The sequence below is a fragment of the Ambystoma mexicanum genome, chromosome 9 (genome assembly GCF_040938575.1).
Source record: "Ambystoma mexicanum isolate Mex_15411 chromosome 9, UKY_AmexF1_1, whole genome shotgun sequence".
Taxonomy (NCBI): domain Eukaryota; kingdom Metazoa; phylum Chordata; class Amphibia; order Caudata; family Ambystomatidae; genus Ambystoma; species Ambystoma mexicanum.
Window position 1 is genome coordinate 834,194,074 of NC_090931.1, and position 21,833 is coordinate 834,215,906.

The window sequence follows — 21,833 nt, forward strand, 5'->3', positions numbered from 1 at the left end:
ATAAACATGTTTTTCTCTGAGTAATCCTGTGCTTAAGAGACATTTCAGTGGACTTAAGAGGATCTACTCACAAATAAGTAAATCACATCCATGATTAGCTGTCAACATTGCTCTTTTTGTTTTACGTCCTACGTTTTTTAAACTTTTTCCACCTAGTCATACCAAACTTGCCTCTTGGAAGATTGTTTTTTCTCTGGCGCTCTCCTCAACTCGTAAAACCTTTGATCTACAGGTCTTGTTTTCTGGTCTTTCATAAAGAAAAGATGGTTGTGTCAGGAATCTGTCAAGTAAGGACAAAGGCAGTGAATATGGCATGGGAAATGTGCACACTATCACACAGTGAATGGTTTGAGTCAAACAACATACATACAGGAACCAAGACTCAGGTATACTAAAACTCGGGAGTGCAAACAAAGTGTGACAACAATACAAATATATGAAAAGGGATGTGGGGTAAGCACTTAGATGCTCCTTATGACTGTAAGGAAAGTCGGCAAGCTCCTACCCACAATTGCTATTACAGGTACTGACAGCGCTAAGCCCACGTAGAGGGCAAGCAACGACAGGATCCGTGATCTAACACTCTTGATGGTATTACATAAGGAAACTTAAAAACAGTACTCACGAGGACGAGAAATACCACTTGAATGTCAGCGAGCCCACAAACCCTGTTGATCAAACAGGGACCCCGAAAGGCTGTAACAGCAATGGGAGGATAACTAAATACATAAGACTCAAGACAAGGGGCAAATAGGAATAGTGATTACAGAATAGTGAGGAAAACATAGGCATTCACACAGGAGCTAGCTACAACCGCACACCCCACCTAATGATCAATGGAAAGTAAATGCAGAGGTGCAAGGGGAAACATGGAATGGATTCCAAGAAAAGTAAAGGAAAAGGAACAGGGAAAACGAAATGACAAGGGCAAACTTTCCCCACCCATCCAAGGAAAAAAGGCAGAAGCTAATCTAAAAAGGAGGAAAGATTAAGGCATCAAGGTATGCAGCAGCAAAGGACAATTCAGAGAAAGATGGACGCAGGCAAACTGGGCTGTACCAAAAGGGAAAGCACTGAGAAATGCTGCCTGCAAACAGGGGAAGACAGAAGGGAAATCTGGGAAGCAGAAATCAATTAAGCAGATAAATTCGAAAACCAAGGATAAGGAACAAGCAATGGAAATTCGGAACTAGGCACAAGGCTAAGAACCAGGAACAAGGGGCCAGTCACAACAGGAACACTGCAACAATGACCAGCGCTGGACTGAACCAAACTGAGGCTTTTAAACCTGCTTAACGAGCACACTCCGCAGGTGTGCTGCTTGCTGCACCTGCAGCCACAGGTGTTGCCTTTCCTCCACCCAGCCTTGTCCTGCAAGGGTGGAGATGAAGCGGTGGGCCAGGCATTCTGGGAAGCATAGTCATTTTATTAAAGCAGCATACTGGCTGGCAAAAACCTGGAATGGATCCGGAAGGGAAGTAGTTTGGCAAATAAGGATTTAGCGCTGCCAATTCATCACCGCACTGTAGCATAAGGTTGGAAGGAAAGTCCAGTAGGGAATAAACCCCAAATCATGCCCCCAAGTGGTGGGAACGGGAGCGAAGGAAGCGGATTGTGACAGGTTGTTTATAAGCAAATGAAGTTGTTGCCTAAAATGGTCTCATAGTTTTACCTCAACTATGCGATTAATCCCCAAGGCTTTTTTTCCAAACTTTACTTCAGAGTCAGCAAGATCCTTACATAATGTTGATGCTTGTTGGGCTCTTTAGTTCTGCCTGGATAGAACATTGCATTCTGCAGTGCTATGCAGAGAGAAGGGCCTACGCTTCTGCGTACTTACTTTTGAAGAATAAAGTGGCTTTGGTGGCATACCATAGCCATGTACTCCTTTAGAAGATATCTGTAAAACGGCTACAAGAGCCGCACCCAATGCCTTTTGCAAACATTACTCCATGGATTACAGTTTTAGGTGATGCCAAATTTGGACAATAGGTCCACAAGATCATTTTGGTTGACGATATTCTATTACTTACCATATTCAGAATAAGGGTTCTCCACCCTCCCACTTTGTGGGTGCTTTAGAACGTCGCATGAGTACGGTGGACAGGGAATGGGGTATAGGATTAAAATAAAGTTACTTGCCACAGTTAATACTGTACCCCTAGTCAACAGTTCCTCTTCTACTGCCAGCCTTACCAGCATCCCCTTTAAAACAAATCATGTTGAACTGTTCTATGTTACATCTAGAAGATATTCCCAACATCAATGTCTGTGCCCTAATAGCGTCAATATCTTAAAGTTGAATCTAGAAAGTGTACCTAATAACGTCACTGTGTTAAAGTTGAACTTAAAAAGTGTGCCCTATTAGCGTCACTGTGTTAAAGCTGAACTTAGAAAGCGCACCCTTGTAGCATCTCTGTGTTAATGTTGAACCTAGACGGTATTCCCAACATCATTGAGTGTGCACCAATAGCATCACTGTGTTAAAGTTCAACCTAGAAGCATCCCCTATTAGAGTCACTGTATTAGAGTTGAATTAAGATAGTATCACCAACAACATTGAATGTACCCTAATAGCGTCACTGTGTTAAAAGTTAAATGTAGTAGGTGTGCCTGATTGCATACACTTCACTGATTACCACAATATCACACTACTATGCTTACTCTCTCCTATACACCACCATTCAACTAGAACACAGCAGTACTATGACAGATTCGGTAAAGCTGTTCTCATACTAACATGACCCATCAAACCACCCATCATCCTAATAAAACACAGCTAGCTAGCACACAGCGGCTATTTTAGGCGTCTCCTCAGGCCTAATGCAGCCATAACTCAGTTTGGTTGTCAACCCTCCAGACTGAACACATTCAACTGATCTCCTCAGCACCACACCTACCGCTAAGAAGCAGCTATCATGCAACAACCACACCGGCTGCCCACATACCTGGTGTGCCCACGCACTTTACGACTCTCTCTCTCTCTCTCTCAACTGACTTGAACTGCGGTTCCCGAGGGCGTTCAACCTACCAGCGCCTTCAGATCATACCAATGATACATAAGGCGCTATACAAATGCAAAATAACATAACATAACAATATAAGGACTCGCAGTTGGGCTCAGGTGAATTTGTGAGGGAAGTGCTGCATGGAGGCATGTCCACACAGGCCGTTGGCACCAGGTTTTGTTTTTTAAATTATGCCACATAATGCTTCTGTCCTGTCACAGAGGGACAACATTTCCTGTGAGTATGAAGTAAAGAGGCCTATGAATTAGAAGTATAATAGTCACTATGGTGAGTACCTTTAACTGTATTTACCAATTTTGCAAAACTCGTAATTAGGACCTCTAAAGCACTATATTGCTAAGTGCAAAGTTTATTGCATTACTCTCACACCTGCACTCCCCACCTGGCACCCCCGCACTTGGGGACTGTTTCCCGTATCCAAACAGTCCCCGTACAAGCCCTTGACACCTGATGCCCGCACTTACCCATGCACTTGCCACATGCTGGCCGTTTACTTACTTATTGTTATCATCTTTTCCCATGTACTGCACTGTCCCTGCCCCCTTCCCACGCACCTGCGCGCTCTGAATGACACCTGGCCTAGTAGGATCGTTGTCCGTCCTCCCTGTGTTCCCCTCCCTTGCCTCGTCACGGCTTGAAACACTTGTGTATATGCCATATCATATCATATCATATCTTCATTACTGGGAGACTAACAGGAGGCCCTATTGGATGAACTTGTAGGATGTAGTATATAAAAGGGAAGGCAGCTTCACAGCCCTTCTAAGAACTTCTGGATTTGTGAGATCTACAAAACCGCCACCTGGAGGTCATATCACGCCGCCATGACTCATTTATAGTCTTGATTGAGATGCTGGGGAAGATGCGCTAGAGGTGCAATCTTTCCGTCGAAATATAAGTGAATCATCTTTTAGTGATGTGTTTTTTTCTCATCCTCTTTCACTGTTTATTTCATGCTCCCTCCTTCTTTCAATGTGAGTTTGGCTTGCTTTTTCATTCAGTGTTTTTGAATATTAATGAAGATCCTACAATGGAGAAGGAATTGTTCCTTCATTAAATTCATACACATCCCATCTGCTGTGCAGAGAGCAACCAGGAAGTAATAGGAGGGGGTAAAGGCGGGTATTCCTCCTTAACGATTTGGCAAAATGAACAACACTGGAACTGGCTTCCTGTTGCACCTTGAGATGCTGGATAAGCCTCATTGCCTCAGAGTTCGTTTTTAGAGGAACATTTAATTTTATTGTGTAAAGGGTTGACACACTTAGCCAGATATAGCTTTTTAATTTATACTTGGCCAAAATGGAGAAAAAAAATCTCTCTAATATAGTGTTCTCAGACTCTTCATGCAGGCGTTAGATATCCATTGTTTATGAATGTAATGTAAATACCCATGATAGGGTACATGGGTTCTAAATTAGTAACATGTTCTTACTTTTTGTGTTTTGTGGGCTACTTGTTAATAACCATGCTAGCCACTATTTTGACATAGTGCTCTAGGTAGTTTGTCTAGTTACTGTTCGGTGGCTCACCTTTTTCTTTTCCCAAACTTTTGTCTTATTTTTCTGTGCAAAATGTAGGACCTCACCAAGTGCAATGAAGACGAAAGATCACTCAGTTCAGAGGCATTTGCCAAAGTTTCACTTTCCAACCTGCGCAGATCAGCTGTTCCAGACCTAGCCTCAGATCTGGGCATGAACATCTTCAAGAAGGTAAGAAGGCGTAAATAATTAATATTCCACCTTCACCATATGTATTTTCCAAAACATCTCTTTTAAATGATGTGCTTATGTCAATTAAACATGGCTGAAATGTAAGCCGTTTTTGTTATTATTGTATTCTTTTAGAAATATGTGGCCTTTGGAATTGTAATTGTGCAATAGTTCACTCTTTGACTCCATGAGATCATTACCATTCAAACGCATTGATTTGACAAAAGGAAATTGCATAAGCTGTCCATGATAATGTGCACTTGAGACAATGTATTCCCAATAAAAACGGATACACCAGACTATCCCACCCGCAGCCTGGAAGATACTAATTTATTGTCACCAAGGGTATACTTCCATCTTCTTCCACCCTAACTTATTGGGAGTGTAGGGGAGGAATGGCCACGAGGCCCTCCTCACCTACAGCTCCCTCCCCAGGTGAGGACCATGGATCGATGGGCGCACCCTCATGCCACCCGGGCCCAGGTGGAGGAGGGTTCACCCGCCGACGACATTGCCCACACGCACCCTGTCTTTGCATTTACCGAAAAATTAAGTCAGGCCTAGACGCCATCTTGCACAGCAAACATGGTGTGAGTTCAGCACACTGTAACGAGGCCCCCACCTTTGGAGGGCCTTTCATGCATCTCTGCCGCCTCAGCAGCCCTGGCAGATCCGCTGCGAGCGCGTTCCCATGAGAAAGTCGGAGATGAGCTAAACCCGAGATGCCAACCCGGCAACATTATATTAGTAACAATGTGATATTGCACCCCGTATGACCCGGACCGCAAGGCCGGGGCAACGAAAAAAAAACTGAAGCATCACTATCTGAAGAAGGTAGAAAATAATTCAAGTATTGGTATTAAGGAACTACCTCTGTTTAAAATGTGAATGAACCATAAAAATGTAACGTTATATGATATCCCTCCAGGTCTGGACTAATGCTGCTATAACCACGGAGAAAGATGTGACCAAACGTGTAACCTCTATTTGTAAAAGTGTTTTTCAATAGTATGTAGAAACTTGAACTCATATATGTTTTGAATCACCCAAAGCGGCGAGCATCAATCTCTGTAGGCCATAACCTAGATATCCCTCGTATAACGTCTAATGTACATACAATACGCACACAATGTAGTGAACATAATGTTAGGTAATGAAAAGGTACTGGAACCGACTATATTAAAGAAATGTGTAACGAAATTGAAATGTGTATCTATATATATGTGTCTGAATAACGTTAAAATAAGGCAGAACAGTACAAAACTCCTGCCTTCACTGATCAGCAACGCACGAGGAAAATACCTTTGTGAGTATATGCAAGGCCATTCCCTCTCCCACCCCACCAAGCCTGCCAGATAAAAAAGCTAAGACTTGTGCCGCGCTCCCTCACCTCCCCCAACCAAGCTGGCGTTACTTCAGAGAGTCAGAGGCCCCGGCGCCGCAACCAAGGCCACAGCCCACCACCTGTGTTATTTACAGCACGGTAATAAACCCACCGATGAACCCACTGATCTACCAGCACCCCTCATAAATCCCACGAACCCCCCAAGAATCCTGACCCCGTGCAAGGACGACCCCCATCATTGGGACAAGACACAGAGACCCATCTATATAATAACTCCTAACACAGCAGACAGACATGTATCACTCGGCCTAGGTCCCAGAGCCCCGTCCCGTGACCTAAAATACCGGTCAATAGGACACAGGTAAATCTCACCCCAACCGACAACCACCAGACCTCTCACGAGGTGCATTCCTCATGTGTTGTGTTTATTTTATAAGATAAGCTGGTGAAGCGATTTATTAATGAACGTAAATGTCATTTTCTGAATAACTGTAGTGTGCATGGCCTAGGGCAAATGAGACAGGAAAGGTATTCGTCATTGTCACAGGCTGCCCCAGCACATCAACACCGTACGGATGACCTCAAGCCGGCCTGCCAGGCCCAACCCAACCCACGAGGCTGACCAGTGACGTCGTCCCGCCAAGACCAACCCCGCGGCAGCAACACCTATAGTTAGTCGACACCACCCAATCCCAATTCACTTGTGCCCCCTATAGTGTTTAGGTGTTGATGACGTTTTTTGTATTAGAAATACGCCTGTCTTTGCTATTGTCAGGCAGAGCGCTCTCGTAGGTTGCAGAGTTCTTTGCATGCCTTACCCTTGGATAAACTCCCACTTACGCTCACCCGCACTCTGTCCTGGTCTTATTCCCACTACGGGAGAGTCCCTTATTGTCTCTCATTGCGGGGAGGATCGTGCTGAATTGGGGGCGCTTCCTTTCAGTGGTGACCCCGATAGCGTGATATCTCCAAGCTATTTTTCCTAACTCCTTCTTAAACGACCCCCTTGTGGCACGAAAATCTCCGGTCGAGAAGGGATACGCACGGTGAGCCGTCTCCGGGAGGCCGCCCGCCAACGGCGACCGGCACAATAAGAAGTGCGCACTCAATGAGAAAGGGTACGGGATCCCGATTGGAAAAAAATCCCCTTTGAGTGCCGCTCGCCGGAGCCAGGGGCTGACCGTTGAGTTACCGGTGAAGCCGCCTGGACGGACCCAGTTTCGGAGAGTATCGGTTCAAGACGGGCACGTGAGTACCGAGTGCGAGTGATCGTCAAGGGGAAAAAGAAAGGGAATTGGGAATAAAAGAACGGGGACAGGTAGAGGAGAAGAATATCGGGGGTCTACTACAGACGGGTCTTGAAACTTTCTTTATTCTTTCTTTTGCATATGGCCATTAGGAGTAAGAAATAAGTGACGTGGTAGAAGTGACGGAAACCTAGCTCCGAGAGGGGGTGGAAGGCGGCGCCGCATAGTACTATCTAGACTAGTACTGGGAATATATGAAGAAGTGAGAAATAAGTTATTGGTGTCTAGCAAAAGGAGACACCGGAAATATTTTTAGTGATTGTGCTCTCTCTCTCTATTTCTTCTTTTTCCATTTCCACGGGGTAGGGGGCGAAAATGAGAAGGGTATAAAGAAGTTAGAACATCTTAAAAGGTGGGGACTCAGCAGTGGCACGTGCAGACGTGAACACAGTAACCGTAGCAGGAAAACAGGGACAGCTGGCTAGGGAGGAAAGGGAGGAGAAAGACAAAAGAGTGAGTGGAAAGCATTGTGAAGGGTGCGCGCACCGTACGAGTGTGAGAGACGAACGGGTGGCCGCGAGGTGGTGTCAGAGAGTGTGGCCATAACCAGTACTTGATCAATTACAAGTGAGCTCACATAAGAGTGCCTGGGAATGGGAAGGAGATGAGATATGGTGAGTGAGAAGAGATTTGTGCAGTGAATAACGGTGGGTGATAATTTTAAGAGGTCCGCTCTTGTCTGTGCCATAAAGGAATACATACGCATATTTACAGCTGATAAAAAGCAACGAAAGCAAACGTGGTAGCGCTAACGATTTAAAGGATGGGGGCTGAAACTCCCTTGTCACACATTTGCAAGAGCTTGCCGGGATATGCTGAACGCATAAATAAATATCATGATCAATGGTTAACAGAATTGAAAGGGGAGGGGTTGCCCCAGATTTGGCCAGAAGGAGGGTCTTTTGACAAAAGCGTTCTTGATATGGTATGTACATGTACTCGCCTCAAGTATAAGGGAAAACAATGGCAGAACAGGAAGGAGATATTAGATCTTTGGAGATTGTTTGAGGAAGTACCCCCACCCAAAGCTCCAGCTCCAAATATTGATTTACCCTCCACCACAGACAATCCACTAATGATCCCGCGAGAGGAAAAGGAACAGTTAAGTACAGAACAGCCTGCGGAAGTGGTTATGTTGTACCCAATATTACCTAAACCAGCCCCTGCAGCAGGATATAGCGACCCGATTTATGTGCCTCCCCCTTCAACCAGCACGCCACAAAGACCAACTGCACCCCCACCATACGAAAACACCAGAGAGCGCACCCAGGGAGGCACACAGAGAGTGGACATAGAGAAGTTAACGAGTGACTTAGAGTCGAGGCTTACAGTGGCACGAGATGAGCTCTCAAGAATAAAAGACATATGTGAACGCACAGCATGCGCCCCCACACAATCTGGACGCACGTCTAGAGCGTCGAGCGAAAGCAGACAAATTGAGGAAGGATGGAAAAAGAGGGAAATACTGTTCAGAATTGAGGAAGAACCGACCAGGATAATAGAGGTAGGGACAGCAGAAGGAAGCATTGGTGATGTCTCGCGAGAGAGAGGGATCAGAGAGGATTTGTTATGTGATGTCAGAGGAGGGGGGGATGAGAGTGATAGATTGAGCATGGCAGTAGGAGGAGAAGGCGAGGAGCTAGATGGGGCATGTTCACTGGGGACTATAGAAGATGAATGGATAGGACGACTAAGAAATAGGGTGGGGAAGATGGCGTCATTAGAGTCAGCAGTGACTAAGGAAAAGGAAGCTGCAACGGCAAAAGGGAAATTACAACTCCCATTACTCCACAGGGGAGGTGGGAGGCCGAACTATATACCGTGGGCTCAGATGGACAAGGCTAACTTAATGAAATTACTACCACAGCTGTCAGGAGGGGCAAGCAAGTGGATATATGCATTTGAGAAACATACCGCGGGTATACCGCTGGCGGTAGGCGATGTGAAAAGCCTACTAGTGTCCGCAGTAGGGGATCAGGCAGACAGAGTGTGGGCTAAAGCGGGTTTTCCAGCTGTAACTTTAGAGTGTGATCGCCATGATGGGGCTTCTTTTAACACCGTGCGAGCAAGGGTGTGGGACGCACTGCGGGAAACCTTCCCAGATACCCCTGATTTGCAGTCAGTAATGCAATGTACCATGAATGACGGGGAGGACGCTATGGATTACATTCTCCGGGTGCAGGAGATGTGGAGAGCGGAAACGGGTACGCCCTGGCACCAATCCACGTCTCTATTTTACTTCATCATTAAGAGAGGGCTCCCAAAGGAAGTGCAAAAGGCACTAGATAAAATAGCAGGTGTTGAGGCGAAAGGCTGGCCGGAGATCCAAAGCATAATAGTACACCATTGTAAACGGATCAAAGAAAGAGAGAGGGAAGTAGCACAGAAAAGGTTGGCGGATGAGGCGAAGTTGGTGCAATCAAAATTGGTGAAGGTCGCAGCAGCGGTAGCGGGACTCCCACTCATACGGGAGGGAGAGGAAGGAGAGGAGGGGCAAATAGCAATACAAGGAAGAATAGCAGCGAATTGGGCAGGACAAGGGCAACGACAGTGGACAGAGCAGGAGCAGAACGGAGGTCCAACGTGGCAAGAGTGGGCCCCAAGAGGAGGAAGAGGTGGGTACAGGGGTCGAAGAGGAGGACAAGGGTATGGAGGAATGGGAGGAAATGGGTGGCAGGGTCCCAGAGGTCCACAGGGGAGCTGTTGGAATTGCGGGAGATGGGGGCATTACTCAAGGGAATGTAGGAGCAGACAAAACAACGGTTTCCAAGAGATAGAACAGTATGGACACCCCCATCCAGGAAGCCCCTACGGCCTCCCCATGGGACAATACCAGCAACCAGACAATGCAGTACAAAGGAATAACGCACAACTACACGGACATCAATATCGAACACAAACCAGCCCACAGAATAATGACAATGTGCACTACACGCCTGGTAACACTTTCGCCACAGTAGCTAATGGGGCACCAGCCCCCGCACCTTACAGTGGAGTGTCAGTGGTTTCGGGGAACATTTTCGATCAGGGGGGGGCAATGAGACACCCCGCATAGGACAGCCCACAGAGAGCACTTGCGTGTCCAGTACTGTCTACGACCCACAATGCATCAGAGGAACCATTGATAGGAGCGCAGATAGGAGACAAGCAATTTATTTTCATGGTGGATTCGGGAGCGGAGAAATCATGCATTAGAGAGGGCCGGTTCCCGTTATCTAATAGAACATTAGAAACGCAGGGGTTCTCTGGGGCTGTAATTGAAGTTCCTTACACAGAGGTATTGGATGTGACAGTGGGGGGTAAAACAGTGAAAGCACCCTTACTATACTATGAAAACTCTCCCATCAACTTACTGGGGAGAGATCTCTTGAGCAAACTAAACATGACCATATCATTCACAGGGAGTGGCATCGTATGTTCAACGCCAGGCATATGCCCCCTCCGTATATTAGCAGTAATACACGGCCACACAATAATAAAAGAGATCAGAGGGGTACCAAGAAATGAGGAGATGTTTGTTGAAGGTATGAGAACATTGGCTCTCATAGTACCAGAACTAAAAAGGGTGGAGTGGAGAATCCCAGCAGAATTCCTTTTTCGTCCCATAGCAAGCCCTGACACTGCTCTTGGGGAAATACTATCGTTGGATTTGCATGCAATACATGTATCGGCAAACAGAATATGTGTGATTGGTATTGACATGGAAGGGTGTGAGTGGCGGACAGTATTGTGTACAAATGCAAATATCCCGCTGAGAGAGCTCTCGGACGAGGAGCTATTTTCTGACACTGAGGGAGATGGTGAAGTAGTGATGGAACTGGCAATGCCCTGCGACATTGTAGTTACAGCCAGACAAACTAAAGTTGAACTAATGGCGGTAGTAGGAGCACCGCATACATTTTTTGATGAAGACATGAGTTCAGTACCCGCTAACTTATGGACTAATGGCCCCCACGATGTAGGGTTGCTACATGAAGTTCAGCCTGTGGTGATAAAAATAAAACAGGGAGCAATACTACCCCGGGTGAAACAATATCCACTGTCGCGAGAAGCAGAAGAAGGGATCAGAGAGACAATCGAAGCACTGTTAGCACAGGGTATAATAGTGCCCTCAAACTCCCCATGCAACACATGCATTTACCCAATCAAAAAAGCGAAGGGGGGTTCATGGAGGATGATACAAGATTTACGCCCATTGAACGATGTGGTAATGAAGGAGTTCCCTTTAGTCCCGAACCCGGCGACAATACTGTGCAACATTCCAAAAAAAGCATCACACTTCACAGTAATTGACTTAAAAAATGCATTCTTTTCGATTCCCTTGGCAGAAGAGAGCAGGTACTTGACAGCATTTACATTGGGAGGAAGGAGGTTCGAACACTGCAGATTACCACAAGGATATTGCGAGAGCCCAAGCATATTTAACAGGGTACTACATGAAGATCTGGGGAATTTGTCTGTAGAAAGCACAGTGATCCAGTACGTTGATGATTTATTGGTTTGTGCCCAGGCTGAGGAAGAGTGCAGACAGGACTCGATAACACTGTTGACATTATTGGCAAATAAGGGGTACAAGGTGGACAAGGGGAAGTTACAATACTGTCTGACGGAGGTCCTATATTTGGGTCAGTTGATATCAAAGGATGGAAAGCGAATTATACCAGACAGGGCACAGGCGATTAGAACAATTGGGGAGCCCAAAACAGTAAAAGAGATGCAGAAATTTCTGGGTATGTGTAACTATTGCCGAGCATGGATATTGGACTATGCGGCGTACACAAGGCCCCTGCTACAGGCACTGAAAGAAGCACAACAAGAACACAAACACATAGAATGGACAGAGGTGATGAACACAGCATTTAACTCACTAAAAGAGCTGATATCAAGCGCTCCAGTACTAGCAAACCCAGATTATGGGCGCGAATTCTTCTTATTTTCACACTGCAAAGGAACACTGATGACAGCAGTACTGACACAGAAAACATCTTTAGGGCACAAACCACTCGCTTACTATAGCGGCACCCTAGACGCAGTAATGCAAGGTCATTTCGCGTGCGAGCAATCCCTAGCTGCAGCCGCGTTCGCAATTGAAAAAAGTGCCACGATAGTGATGGGCTGCCCGGTGACACTGTTTGTGGAACACTCACTTTTTGCAATATTAGAGCGAACAAAGAGCACATTGACAACACAACGCGCCACAGCATATGAGATAATACTGTCCAGCGCTAACATCCATATAGTAAGATGTAAAACAGTGAACCCAGCCACATTCATCACAGAGGAATGCACTGTAGAGGACATGCAAAACCACAACTGCGCCACGTACACAGGTGACGAAAGTAAGGATCCAGTAATTTTTGAAAATGCCCTGACCGAGGGTGAGGTGTATTTTGTGGACGGGTCAGCATCAATAGACATGGAGACAGGAGAAAAGCATGTGGGTATGGCAGTGGTACGATTAGAGGAAGATGAATATGAGATATTAGTACAACACCGCCTTCCATCACACTATTCAGCGCAAGCAGCAGAACTAATAGCGCTAATAGAAGCATTGCATGCCGCCAAGGGGTGCGCAGTGACCATATATACAGACTCAGCATACATGACAACAACAGTTCACGGTGGGTTGGCCCGGTGGGGGCGGAGAGGGTTTCGGCGAGCAGACGGAACGCCAGTCCAGCATGCAGAATTATTGAAAGAACTAATTGAGGCCCTGCAAGACCCCACGGCAGTGGCCATCGTAAAATGTCAAGCCCATACCACAAATACAGATTTTGTATCTTTGGGGAACGCGGCGGCAGACGCCGCTGCCAAAGCAGCTTCATATCTACAAAAAGGTGAAGTAGGAGAGTACATGTTGCACCACACAGCAAGCCAAGAGGTCCCCACAGGATACAACATGATGTCCACACAGGAGATAATAGAGCTGCAAGAGGGAGCTAGTGCAGAAGAAAAATTGCTGTGGACTAAGAGAGGATGCAGCAAATCACCGACTGATTTATTGTGGCGACAAGAAAGTTCAGGAAAAGTGGTAATGCCAATTACGCTGGTAGAAATAGCATTTCAACAACTACATTTTCCTGCACACAACACAAAGAAACACATAATGGCAGAGATACAAGAAGATTGGTTTGCACCGTGCCTCCAGGAACACGTCACGAGGTTAGCCCTAGAATGCACGACATGTCAAATTTACAACTCAGGTATGACCTTGCGTACACTAAGGGGTACGATACCAAAACCAAGTGGCCCATTCAGAGAACTCCACATTGATTATGTAGACATGGGAGAGAGGTGTAACGGAGCTCGATACATGATTGTGGTTGTATGTCCATTTTCAAGGTGGGTGGAGGCAGGCCCTTGTGCCCGCCCTGACGCGAAGGGCGCCGCGAAGTTCCTAGTGCGGGAAGTGTTTCCGCGCTGGGGAATTTGCGACGTTATTCGCTCAGATAACGGGACGCATTTTGTTAATGAACTCTTTAAAGAAGTGACTACATTATTGGGAATAAAGCACAAATTATGTTCGATTTATCATCCTCAAAGTAATGGTGTCGTAGAAAAGATAAACGGCCTGTTGAAAAGCAGATTATCAAAACTTTGTTTTTCCCTTAAAAAGACTTGGATGTACTGCCTGCCTTTGGCCTTGTTTGAACTACGAAACCAGCCAAGTAAGGATCACCATTTGTCCCCGCACGAGATCGTCACGGGAAGAAGAATGCACACAGCGCATTCGCCTCTCCGTGAGCGTTCTGATGCACACAGAAGCGCAGCTATATTGGGGGAGGAGTTCACAGAATACCTGCGAAAACTGACACGGGCAGCGCGCGTAATTGCAAAGCAACTAGCCCCACCCTCGACAAGAGAGGAGGGGAACGCGACTGAACCAAACAGGTTGCCTGAAAAACCACTACAGCTAATGCCTGGTGACCTTATATATGTTAGAAGTTTTGTGCGGAGGTGGAACGCACCACGTTTCCATGGCCCCTATGAGGTAGTGTTTTGCACGCCTACAGCAGTAAAGGTTAAGGGCCTGCGATATTGGGTGCATTTGACAGATGTACGTAAAGCTTACAGCGCTGCGGAGAGTGAGGTGCAGGATGAGGCACAGGCAACAGCGGACGATGAAGTTGTGCGGAATGAATGAGTGGAATTTTGTGTGCTTCATGAGATGAACAGTGAACACAAATAGCGCGCAGCAAATGTCCTGGACTAAAACATGTACACATGTATATGTAAATTTTCTTTTTTACAATTTTGAACGTTTTGCGTGGGGTACTTTTTTTTTCCCTTCGTGTGCTCTTTAAGATATTTTTATTATTGTCGTGTTTAAAATGTCATGTTTTTTTTATTATTTATATATATAGTGAGGTACGAATAATGATGACTGAAAGCTACCTTGTCTGTCAACAAACCCCCTTCCTAACCCAACCCTATATTTTATCACCGAAACGTTGCAATATGGAAATGGTCACATGTTTGTATTTAATAAACTTTTGTGTCTCAAACAGGATTTACCATGGCATCGAACGGGCAGCCTGCAACTAATAGATATATTAGATTTAGAGAAATGTTAGTGGCTAGACTAACATATTCATTTGAATGTGGTTTATCAATGTGTGCTATTGTGTTCTTCATCTCAATGTTTTGTCTGGTGTTACACTGGATTATAGCGTTCATCTCTACCGAGATGAACGAGGGGGGAGGGGGGAACAACACCACCCTTGCTCCGGGAACGAAAACAATTCCGACTATAGGTATCAAAGAAGGTGATTTCTTGATCTGGGATGGATCACACTTTGTGTGGGGATACTATACTACACCACCCACTGCTGTCCTCTCACAATCAAGAACTAAAAATGTAAATAATGACACAATGTCCCAACCTGGAACATACAACAACCACACGATCCCTCCCGCCCCAATTTCAAACAATGATCTCTTGTTTATTAAAGAGGATGGAAAAGTGATTATGATGACAGAACACAAGTCCCTATATGAAGAATTAGAAAAGGGGGGTGGGAGGGAGGAAGGGGGGCCTGGTTCTTCACCTCCTATAACGAGAAGGTACAGAAGAAGGGAGAAAAGCAGGCGGAGAAGAGAGACTGGTGGAAAAGGGTATGATGAGTATTATGGCCTGGGGTTAGACAGAATGGAAGACCCACGACACCCCCACCAAGCAAATAAATGGTATGCAGATATGAGCACAACAGCCAGACAAACAACCAATGAGAGCTGTTATGTCTGCTCACTTATCCCCCATGCATCAGGCACACCTAAAGTATTGTTGCCACGAGAATTGCCCATTGTGGATGCCCAATGTCTCCTTCATCTCACGCTGTGTAAAATAAAGAACACTTTCCAAGCACACGATGTCTCTTTCAGAATGTTACAGAGCAACAAAACGTGCTATTCGCAAGCGTCTGGAGTGATCTGTCTTAAAGAACCTTTCTTTGCAATACAAGGGACACTGTTTTCCGAAAACAAATGGAAAGACGAAGAAGTGCTGTGCAAGGCAGAAGCATTGAAAGGTGTCCAACCGGACAAGTTGCGGTGGATGGAAAGAACGTGCTTGCCAATATGGAAGGAACACATCCCTAAACTAACATGGGTAACAGCGATGGAGAAACCCTTCAAGCTACAAAGTGAAATACAAAACGAACTATGTTTCAAGGGAGAAGGAAAAATGGCAATGGGAACGAATAAGAACTGTAACAAAACTCTCACCATCCCAGATATGAAAAAGGGAACAGCAGCACTAATGGACACCTACTGGGTATGCGGAAACAAGGCGTACCTGCACCTTCCCCAATCATGGAGTGGTAGCTGCTCAATGGCCACTTTGCATTCAACACTAATGGTGATTCCCGAAAGCCATATTGACAGAAGTAACATGGTGAACGGAGGCTTGAACCAGAATGCAGCGTCTCCAACTACACAAGCGCACCTTTATGTCCTGTCCTCCGGAGGGAAAGGAGAAGAGCTCTCAAGGAACAAGCGAGCCTCGAACTACATATCACAAGCATCATCTGATTTACTGGCACAGATCCCAGACAAGTATCGCCTGTTCAGCTCCGTGGAAACATTCTTTGCTTCGCTAGTATCAAGTGTCCAAGCAAGAGCAAATGCAAAATGGCTCCAGATCACACGGTGGGAACTGATCCAGTTGGCCAATGACACTGAAGAAGGGTTTAACATAATAAAGGTGGAACTACGAGCTCTGCGATTAATGACCATGCAGAACAGGTATGTTCTAGACCTGTTAACAGCAATCGATGGAGGTGTTTGCCGAAAAATAGGAAGCGCGTGCTGCACGTTCGTACCTTCCGAAGACGCAGAAAATGGGTCCCTGTCCCACGTTATTGAAGCAGTACATAACCTGGGCGAGAAGATGAAAATGGAAGGTGGAGCTGAGGATAGCTCGTGGTTCGACAATATCTTCTCTTGGGTTCCCTCATGGCTTGGAGTGACAATGAAGTTCCTGATACCAATAGTGGTGGTCGTCCTTGTGATGTTCTGCCTGTGCCAGGTGGGCCTCCGATGTTGTGCTAATGCAGTTCCTAACGGTGCAATGATGATGGTGACAATGGGCAACTCCGGTGGTACAATTAAAGCAACACAAGAAGTACATGTGCAGACAGGAACAGACAACACCCCCAGGTACCAGTTAGTGCCTATGTGCCGTGACAAGTACATAGTAGATAAGCTATGGCACACCACGATTAAAGAACCACGAGACGTAGAACTGGAATGGTATGAGGAGGTCTGGGTAGATCTGGAAGAAACTGGCGACTGTATATATTTGACATGTACACCAGACGAGTATGCTAGGAGAGGTGAGAGCTTAAGGGGGGTGTGCAGAGCATGGATGCCTATAAAAGGAACCCCTGCATGGGATGGTGCAGTGTTAGAGGAACAAGAATGTAGAAGATTAGAAGAGCTAAAGAAATTCGTTACTTTAAGTAACGAAAGGGGGGAAATGTAGGGGAGGAATGGCCACGAGGCCCTCCTCACCTACAGCTCCCTCCCCAGGTGAGGACCATGGATCGATGGGCGCACCCTCATGCCACCCGGGCCCAGGTGGAGGAGGGTTCACCCGCCGACGACATTGCCCACACGCACCCTGTCTTTGCATTTACCGAAAAATTAAGTCAGGCCTAGACGCCATCTTGCACAGCAAACATGGTGTGAGTTCAGCACACTGTAACGAGGCCCCCACCTTTGGAGGGCCTTTCATGCATCTCTGCCGCCTCAGCAGCCCTGGCAGATCCGCTGCGAGCGCGTTCCCATGAGAAAGTCGGAGATGAGCTAAACCCGAGATGCCAACCCGGCAACATTATATTAGTAACAATGTGATATTGCACCCCGTATGACCCGGACCGCAAGGCCGGGGCAACGAAAAAAAAACTGAAGCATCACTATCTGAAGAAGGTAGAAAATAATTCAAGTATTGGTATTAAGGAACTACCTCTGTTTAAAATGTGAATGAACCATAAAAATGTAACGTTATATGATATCCCTCCAGGTCTGGACTAATGCTGCTATAACCACGGAGAAAGATGTGACCAAACGTGTAACCTCTATTTGTAAAAGTGTTTTTCAATAGTATGTAGAAACTTGAACTCATATATGTTTTGAATCACCCAAAGCGGCGAGCATCAATCTCTGTAGGCCATAACCTAGATATCCCTCGTATAACGTCTAATGTACATACAATACGCACACAATGTAGTGAACATAATGTTAGGTAATGAAAAGGTACTGGAACCGACTATATTAAAGAAATGTGTAACGAAATTGAAATGTGTATCTATATATATGTGTCTGAATAACGTTAAAATAAGGCAGAACAGTACAAAACTCCTGCCTTCACTGATCAGCAACGCACGAGGAAAATACCTTTGTGAGTATATGCAAGGCCATTCCCTCTCCCACCCCACCAAGCCTGCCAGATAAAAAAGCTAAGACTTGTGCCGCGCTCCCTCACCTCCCCCAACCAAGCTGGCGTTACTTCAGAGAGTCAGAGGCCCCGGCGCCGCAACCAAGGCCACAGCCCACCACCTGTGTTATTTACAGCACGGTAATAAACCCACCGATGAACCCACTGATCTACCAGCACCCCTCATAAATCCCACGAACCCCCCAAGAATCCTGACCCCGTGCAAGGACGACCCCCATCATTGGGACAAGACACAGAGACCCATCTATATAATAACTCCTAACACAGCAGACAGACATGTATCACTCGGCCTAGGTCCCAGAGCCCCGTCCCGTGACCTAAAATACCGGTCAATAGGACACAGGTAAATCTCACCCCAACCGACAACCACCAGACCTCTCACGAGGTGCATTCCTCATGTGTTGTGTTTATTTTATAAGATAAGCTGGTGAAGCGATTTATTAATGAACGTAAATGTCATTTTCTGAATAACTGTAGTGTGCATGGCCTAGGGCAAATGAGACAGGAAAGGTATTCGTCATTGTCACAGGCTGCCCCAGCACATCAACACCGTACGGATGACCTCAAGCCGGCCTGCCAGGCCCAACCCAACCCACGAGGCTGACCAGTGACGTCGTCCCGCCAAGACCAACCCCGCGGCAGCAACACCTATAGTTAGTCGACACCACCCAATCCCAATTCACTTGTGCCCCCTATAGTGTTTAGGTGTTGATGACGTTTTTTGTATTAGAAATACGCCTGTCTTTGCTATTGTCAGGCAGAGCGCTCTCGTAGGTTGCAGAGTTCTTTGCATGCCTTATCCTTGGATAAACTCCCACTTACGCTCACCCGCACTCTGTCCTGGTCTTATTCCCACTACGGGAGAGTCCCTTATTGTCTCTCATTGCGGGGAGGATCGTGCTGAATTGGGGGCGCTTCCTTTCAGGAGTCACCCATTTCCCTTTTTGAGCCTTTGCTTAAAGTATCTGTTCACCATCACAGCTATCATGAGCAGAAACAAAATGCAGCTGACAACCGGCACCTTAACAACAGCCTCTCAGTTACAGTTGTAAAACATTTCATTTGTTAGCAGCACCTTTCTTGGGCATGAATGTTTACTCAATTGGCAGTGATGGGACATTTTCAAATGAAGGACCTGCCAACACCCCTTCCGTTACCTACCAAATCTTCGTCTGCTACCAAGACAATTAAAATGAGTAACACAATAATGCTAATTTTACATATTAATTTGTATCCATGATGTATCTTTGACATGCAAGCATTAGTTTGCTTTTACGCAGATAGTCCATGGTTCTTAACAGCATAACGGTAAAGTGGAAGCTTGTGACAAACAAACCTCTATACCTAGGGAACCCTACTGCACAATTTTCTTTAGTGTGTGTTTTGAGGTGTCAAGAGTATAGGGGTGCAAAATATGACATTTTTAACTAGCATTATTTTGAATTCTGGGCCCTGTAGTTTTCCATTCAGTACATGCAAATAAAACTAAAATTATGTTATTTTGCCTTTTCCTGTTTCTAAATGGATTTACAGGTTGTTGGGTTGCTTTACTATGTGATTCATATATTTTTCAAGTAATGAAGATTGCACATGCTTATAGCGCAGGGTACACTTGATTCTATTAAAGACACAGCGACATACATTATGATTATCTTTCTTTATTACTGCTCTCACAGCATTTCAACATTTTCAACATTTTTTAAACTGAAAACACGTTTTCGTTTATGCAGAAGCTCTTCCGCAGCTTAAAAAACCAAAAAGGTCCCAGAGTTTCAAAAAGGTTCGATAAAACTACAAATCCCATAACACTTGAACTTCTGTTAGTCCTGGGCTGATCTTCTGAGCCTATCAGGACCTGTCCCTGTGTATAAGTAGGCCTCTCCCTAAGGTCCATTCCTCTTTCTTTAACAGCGAACTCTGCTCGAATCTGAACATCAACTTTCAACTGTGAACTGCAACTGTACGAATGCAACTGTCTCTTGCGCCTTAATCACAGTCCTGCAACTGCTGATCACAAAGAGATTTTCATAGAACTTCAAACCAGTGTCATATACCCTGCTCATTTCTCAGGTCGTCTTCTGCTCATCTACTGGAAAAAAATGGAGACGTCATTGTAAGGGAGGGAATACGCCGACATAGATTTAATCATTACATTTCCTTTAGTGAGCTCACATGCGTGTTCAGGATGCGATATAATGCTTGCCTCCGTGTCTTTAATAGAATAAAGACTACCCTGCGCTATAAGCATGGGCAATCTTCATTCTATGTCAAGACAGGATGCGAGCATTATGCTTGTTCAAAGCTGTGCACCACTCTACTCGCTATCTGATAAATAGGTTTAAAGTAGAAAGTCTTAAACGTTGATTCAGTAGACCAATCTGCAGATTTCATGATATCTTGCAGACACCACTGCTGCAAAAGCTCTTGATGCCATCGCTCCCCTTGCAGAACGCGCGCCAAACTTAGCTAGGTCAATACAAGCCCGATGCATAACCTCTCTGACTCAATTGTGACTGTTGCTACGGCGTGGTAGGGTTTCCGGCGCGCAATTAGGAGCTGTGTGACCCAACTTGGCCTCACTTCTGCTGTGGCTAACTCATAATCCTTGATACACTGTGCTACACATAGCTTGGCATTGTCTGGGAAGTACGGATAAGAAATTATCATCGAGTCTGATTTCAACCTCTTCGGCACGTTGAAGGCCACCCCTTCTGGATAGAAGAATTTCCTGTCTATTGCTAATGCTTTAACATCTGAAACTCTCCTGCACGCTATTAAACAGAGAAGCATCGCCAGCTTCCCAGAAAGCTGAGACCGTGAAAGGCTCCTATTGTCTGGCCAACTTAGAAACAGCTGGAATACTTCTTTCACGTCCCAGAGGACGGAACATTTAGGCTCAGGTGGCTTACGCACCTCAACGCCCTTGAGGAAACGCAGCACTGTTGGTGCTCCCTCTTCTGGCTTTCCTTGCACTTTGTTGTGCCCTGCTGATATAGCAGATCTAGAAACCCAGACTGTCCTGTAGGCACACCCGTCGTTAAACCTGTCTGCCAAGACATTTAATGCGTGTACTACAGGAGCTGAAACGAGATTTACACCGAAGTTTGCACAGTAGTCGGACCAGCCTTTCCACACGGCACCATAGCTCCTAACGGTGTAAGGCACCCAGGAGTCTCTAATATAGTCGGCAGCAAGTTACGAAATGCCTGGCAGTTCCCATCGTTGCCTGAAACCCTGCATGTGATCAGCTGCAGGATGCCCTCCTCCACTAGAGTGTGAAGTTGCCCGTTGGGGTTCTGCCTATGAGGAAGTATCCTTTGGAAATCCGTAGAAAGTTCCATCACTACTGGAAACCACGGTTGGGACTTCCATAGGGGCACTACTAAACCCAGTTCTGCTAGTTCCCTGCGCACCTTCGCTAGCACTCTCGGCAGCATGATGAACGGAGGAAACGCATAGTCAACTGCTCCCGTCCACTGTTGC

General features: G+C 45.9%; 1 protein-coding gene across 21 annotated transcripts in view; it reads left to right on the forward strand.

Moving 5' to 3' along the window:
- Nucleotides 1-21,833, forward strand: part of UNC80 (unc-80 homolog, NALCN channel complex subunit) — a 3,486,058-nt gene that overhangs the window by 571,263 nt on the left and 2,892,962 nt on the right. For all 21 annotated transcript variants that reach the window (XM_069615884.1, XM_069615886.1, XM_069615890.1 and 18 more), the window contains exon 9: nucleotides 4,610-4,741. In XM_069615884.1, coding sequence (XP_069471985.1) covers nucleotides 4,610-4,741 — 132 coding nt within the window. The remainder of the gene's footprint in view (nucleotides 1-4,609; nucleotides 4,742-21,833) is intronic.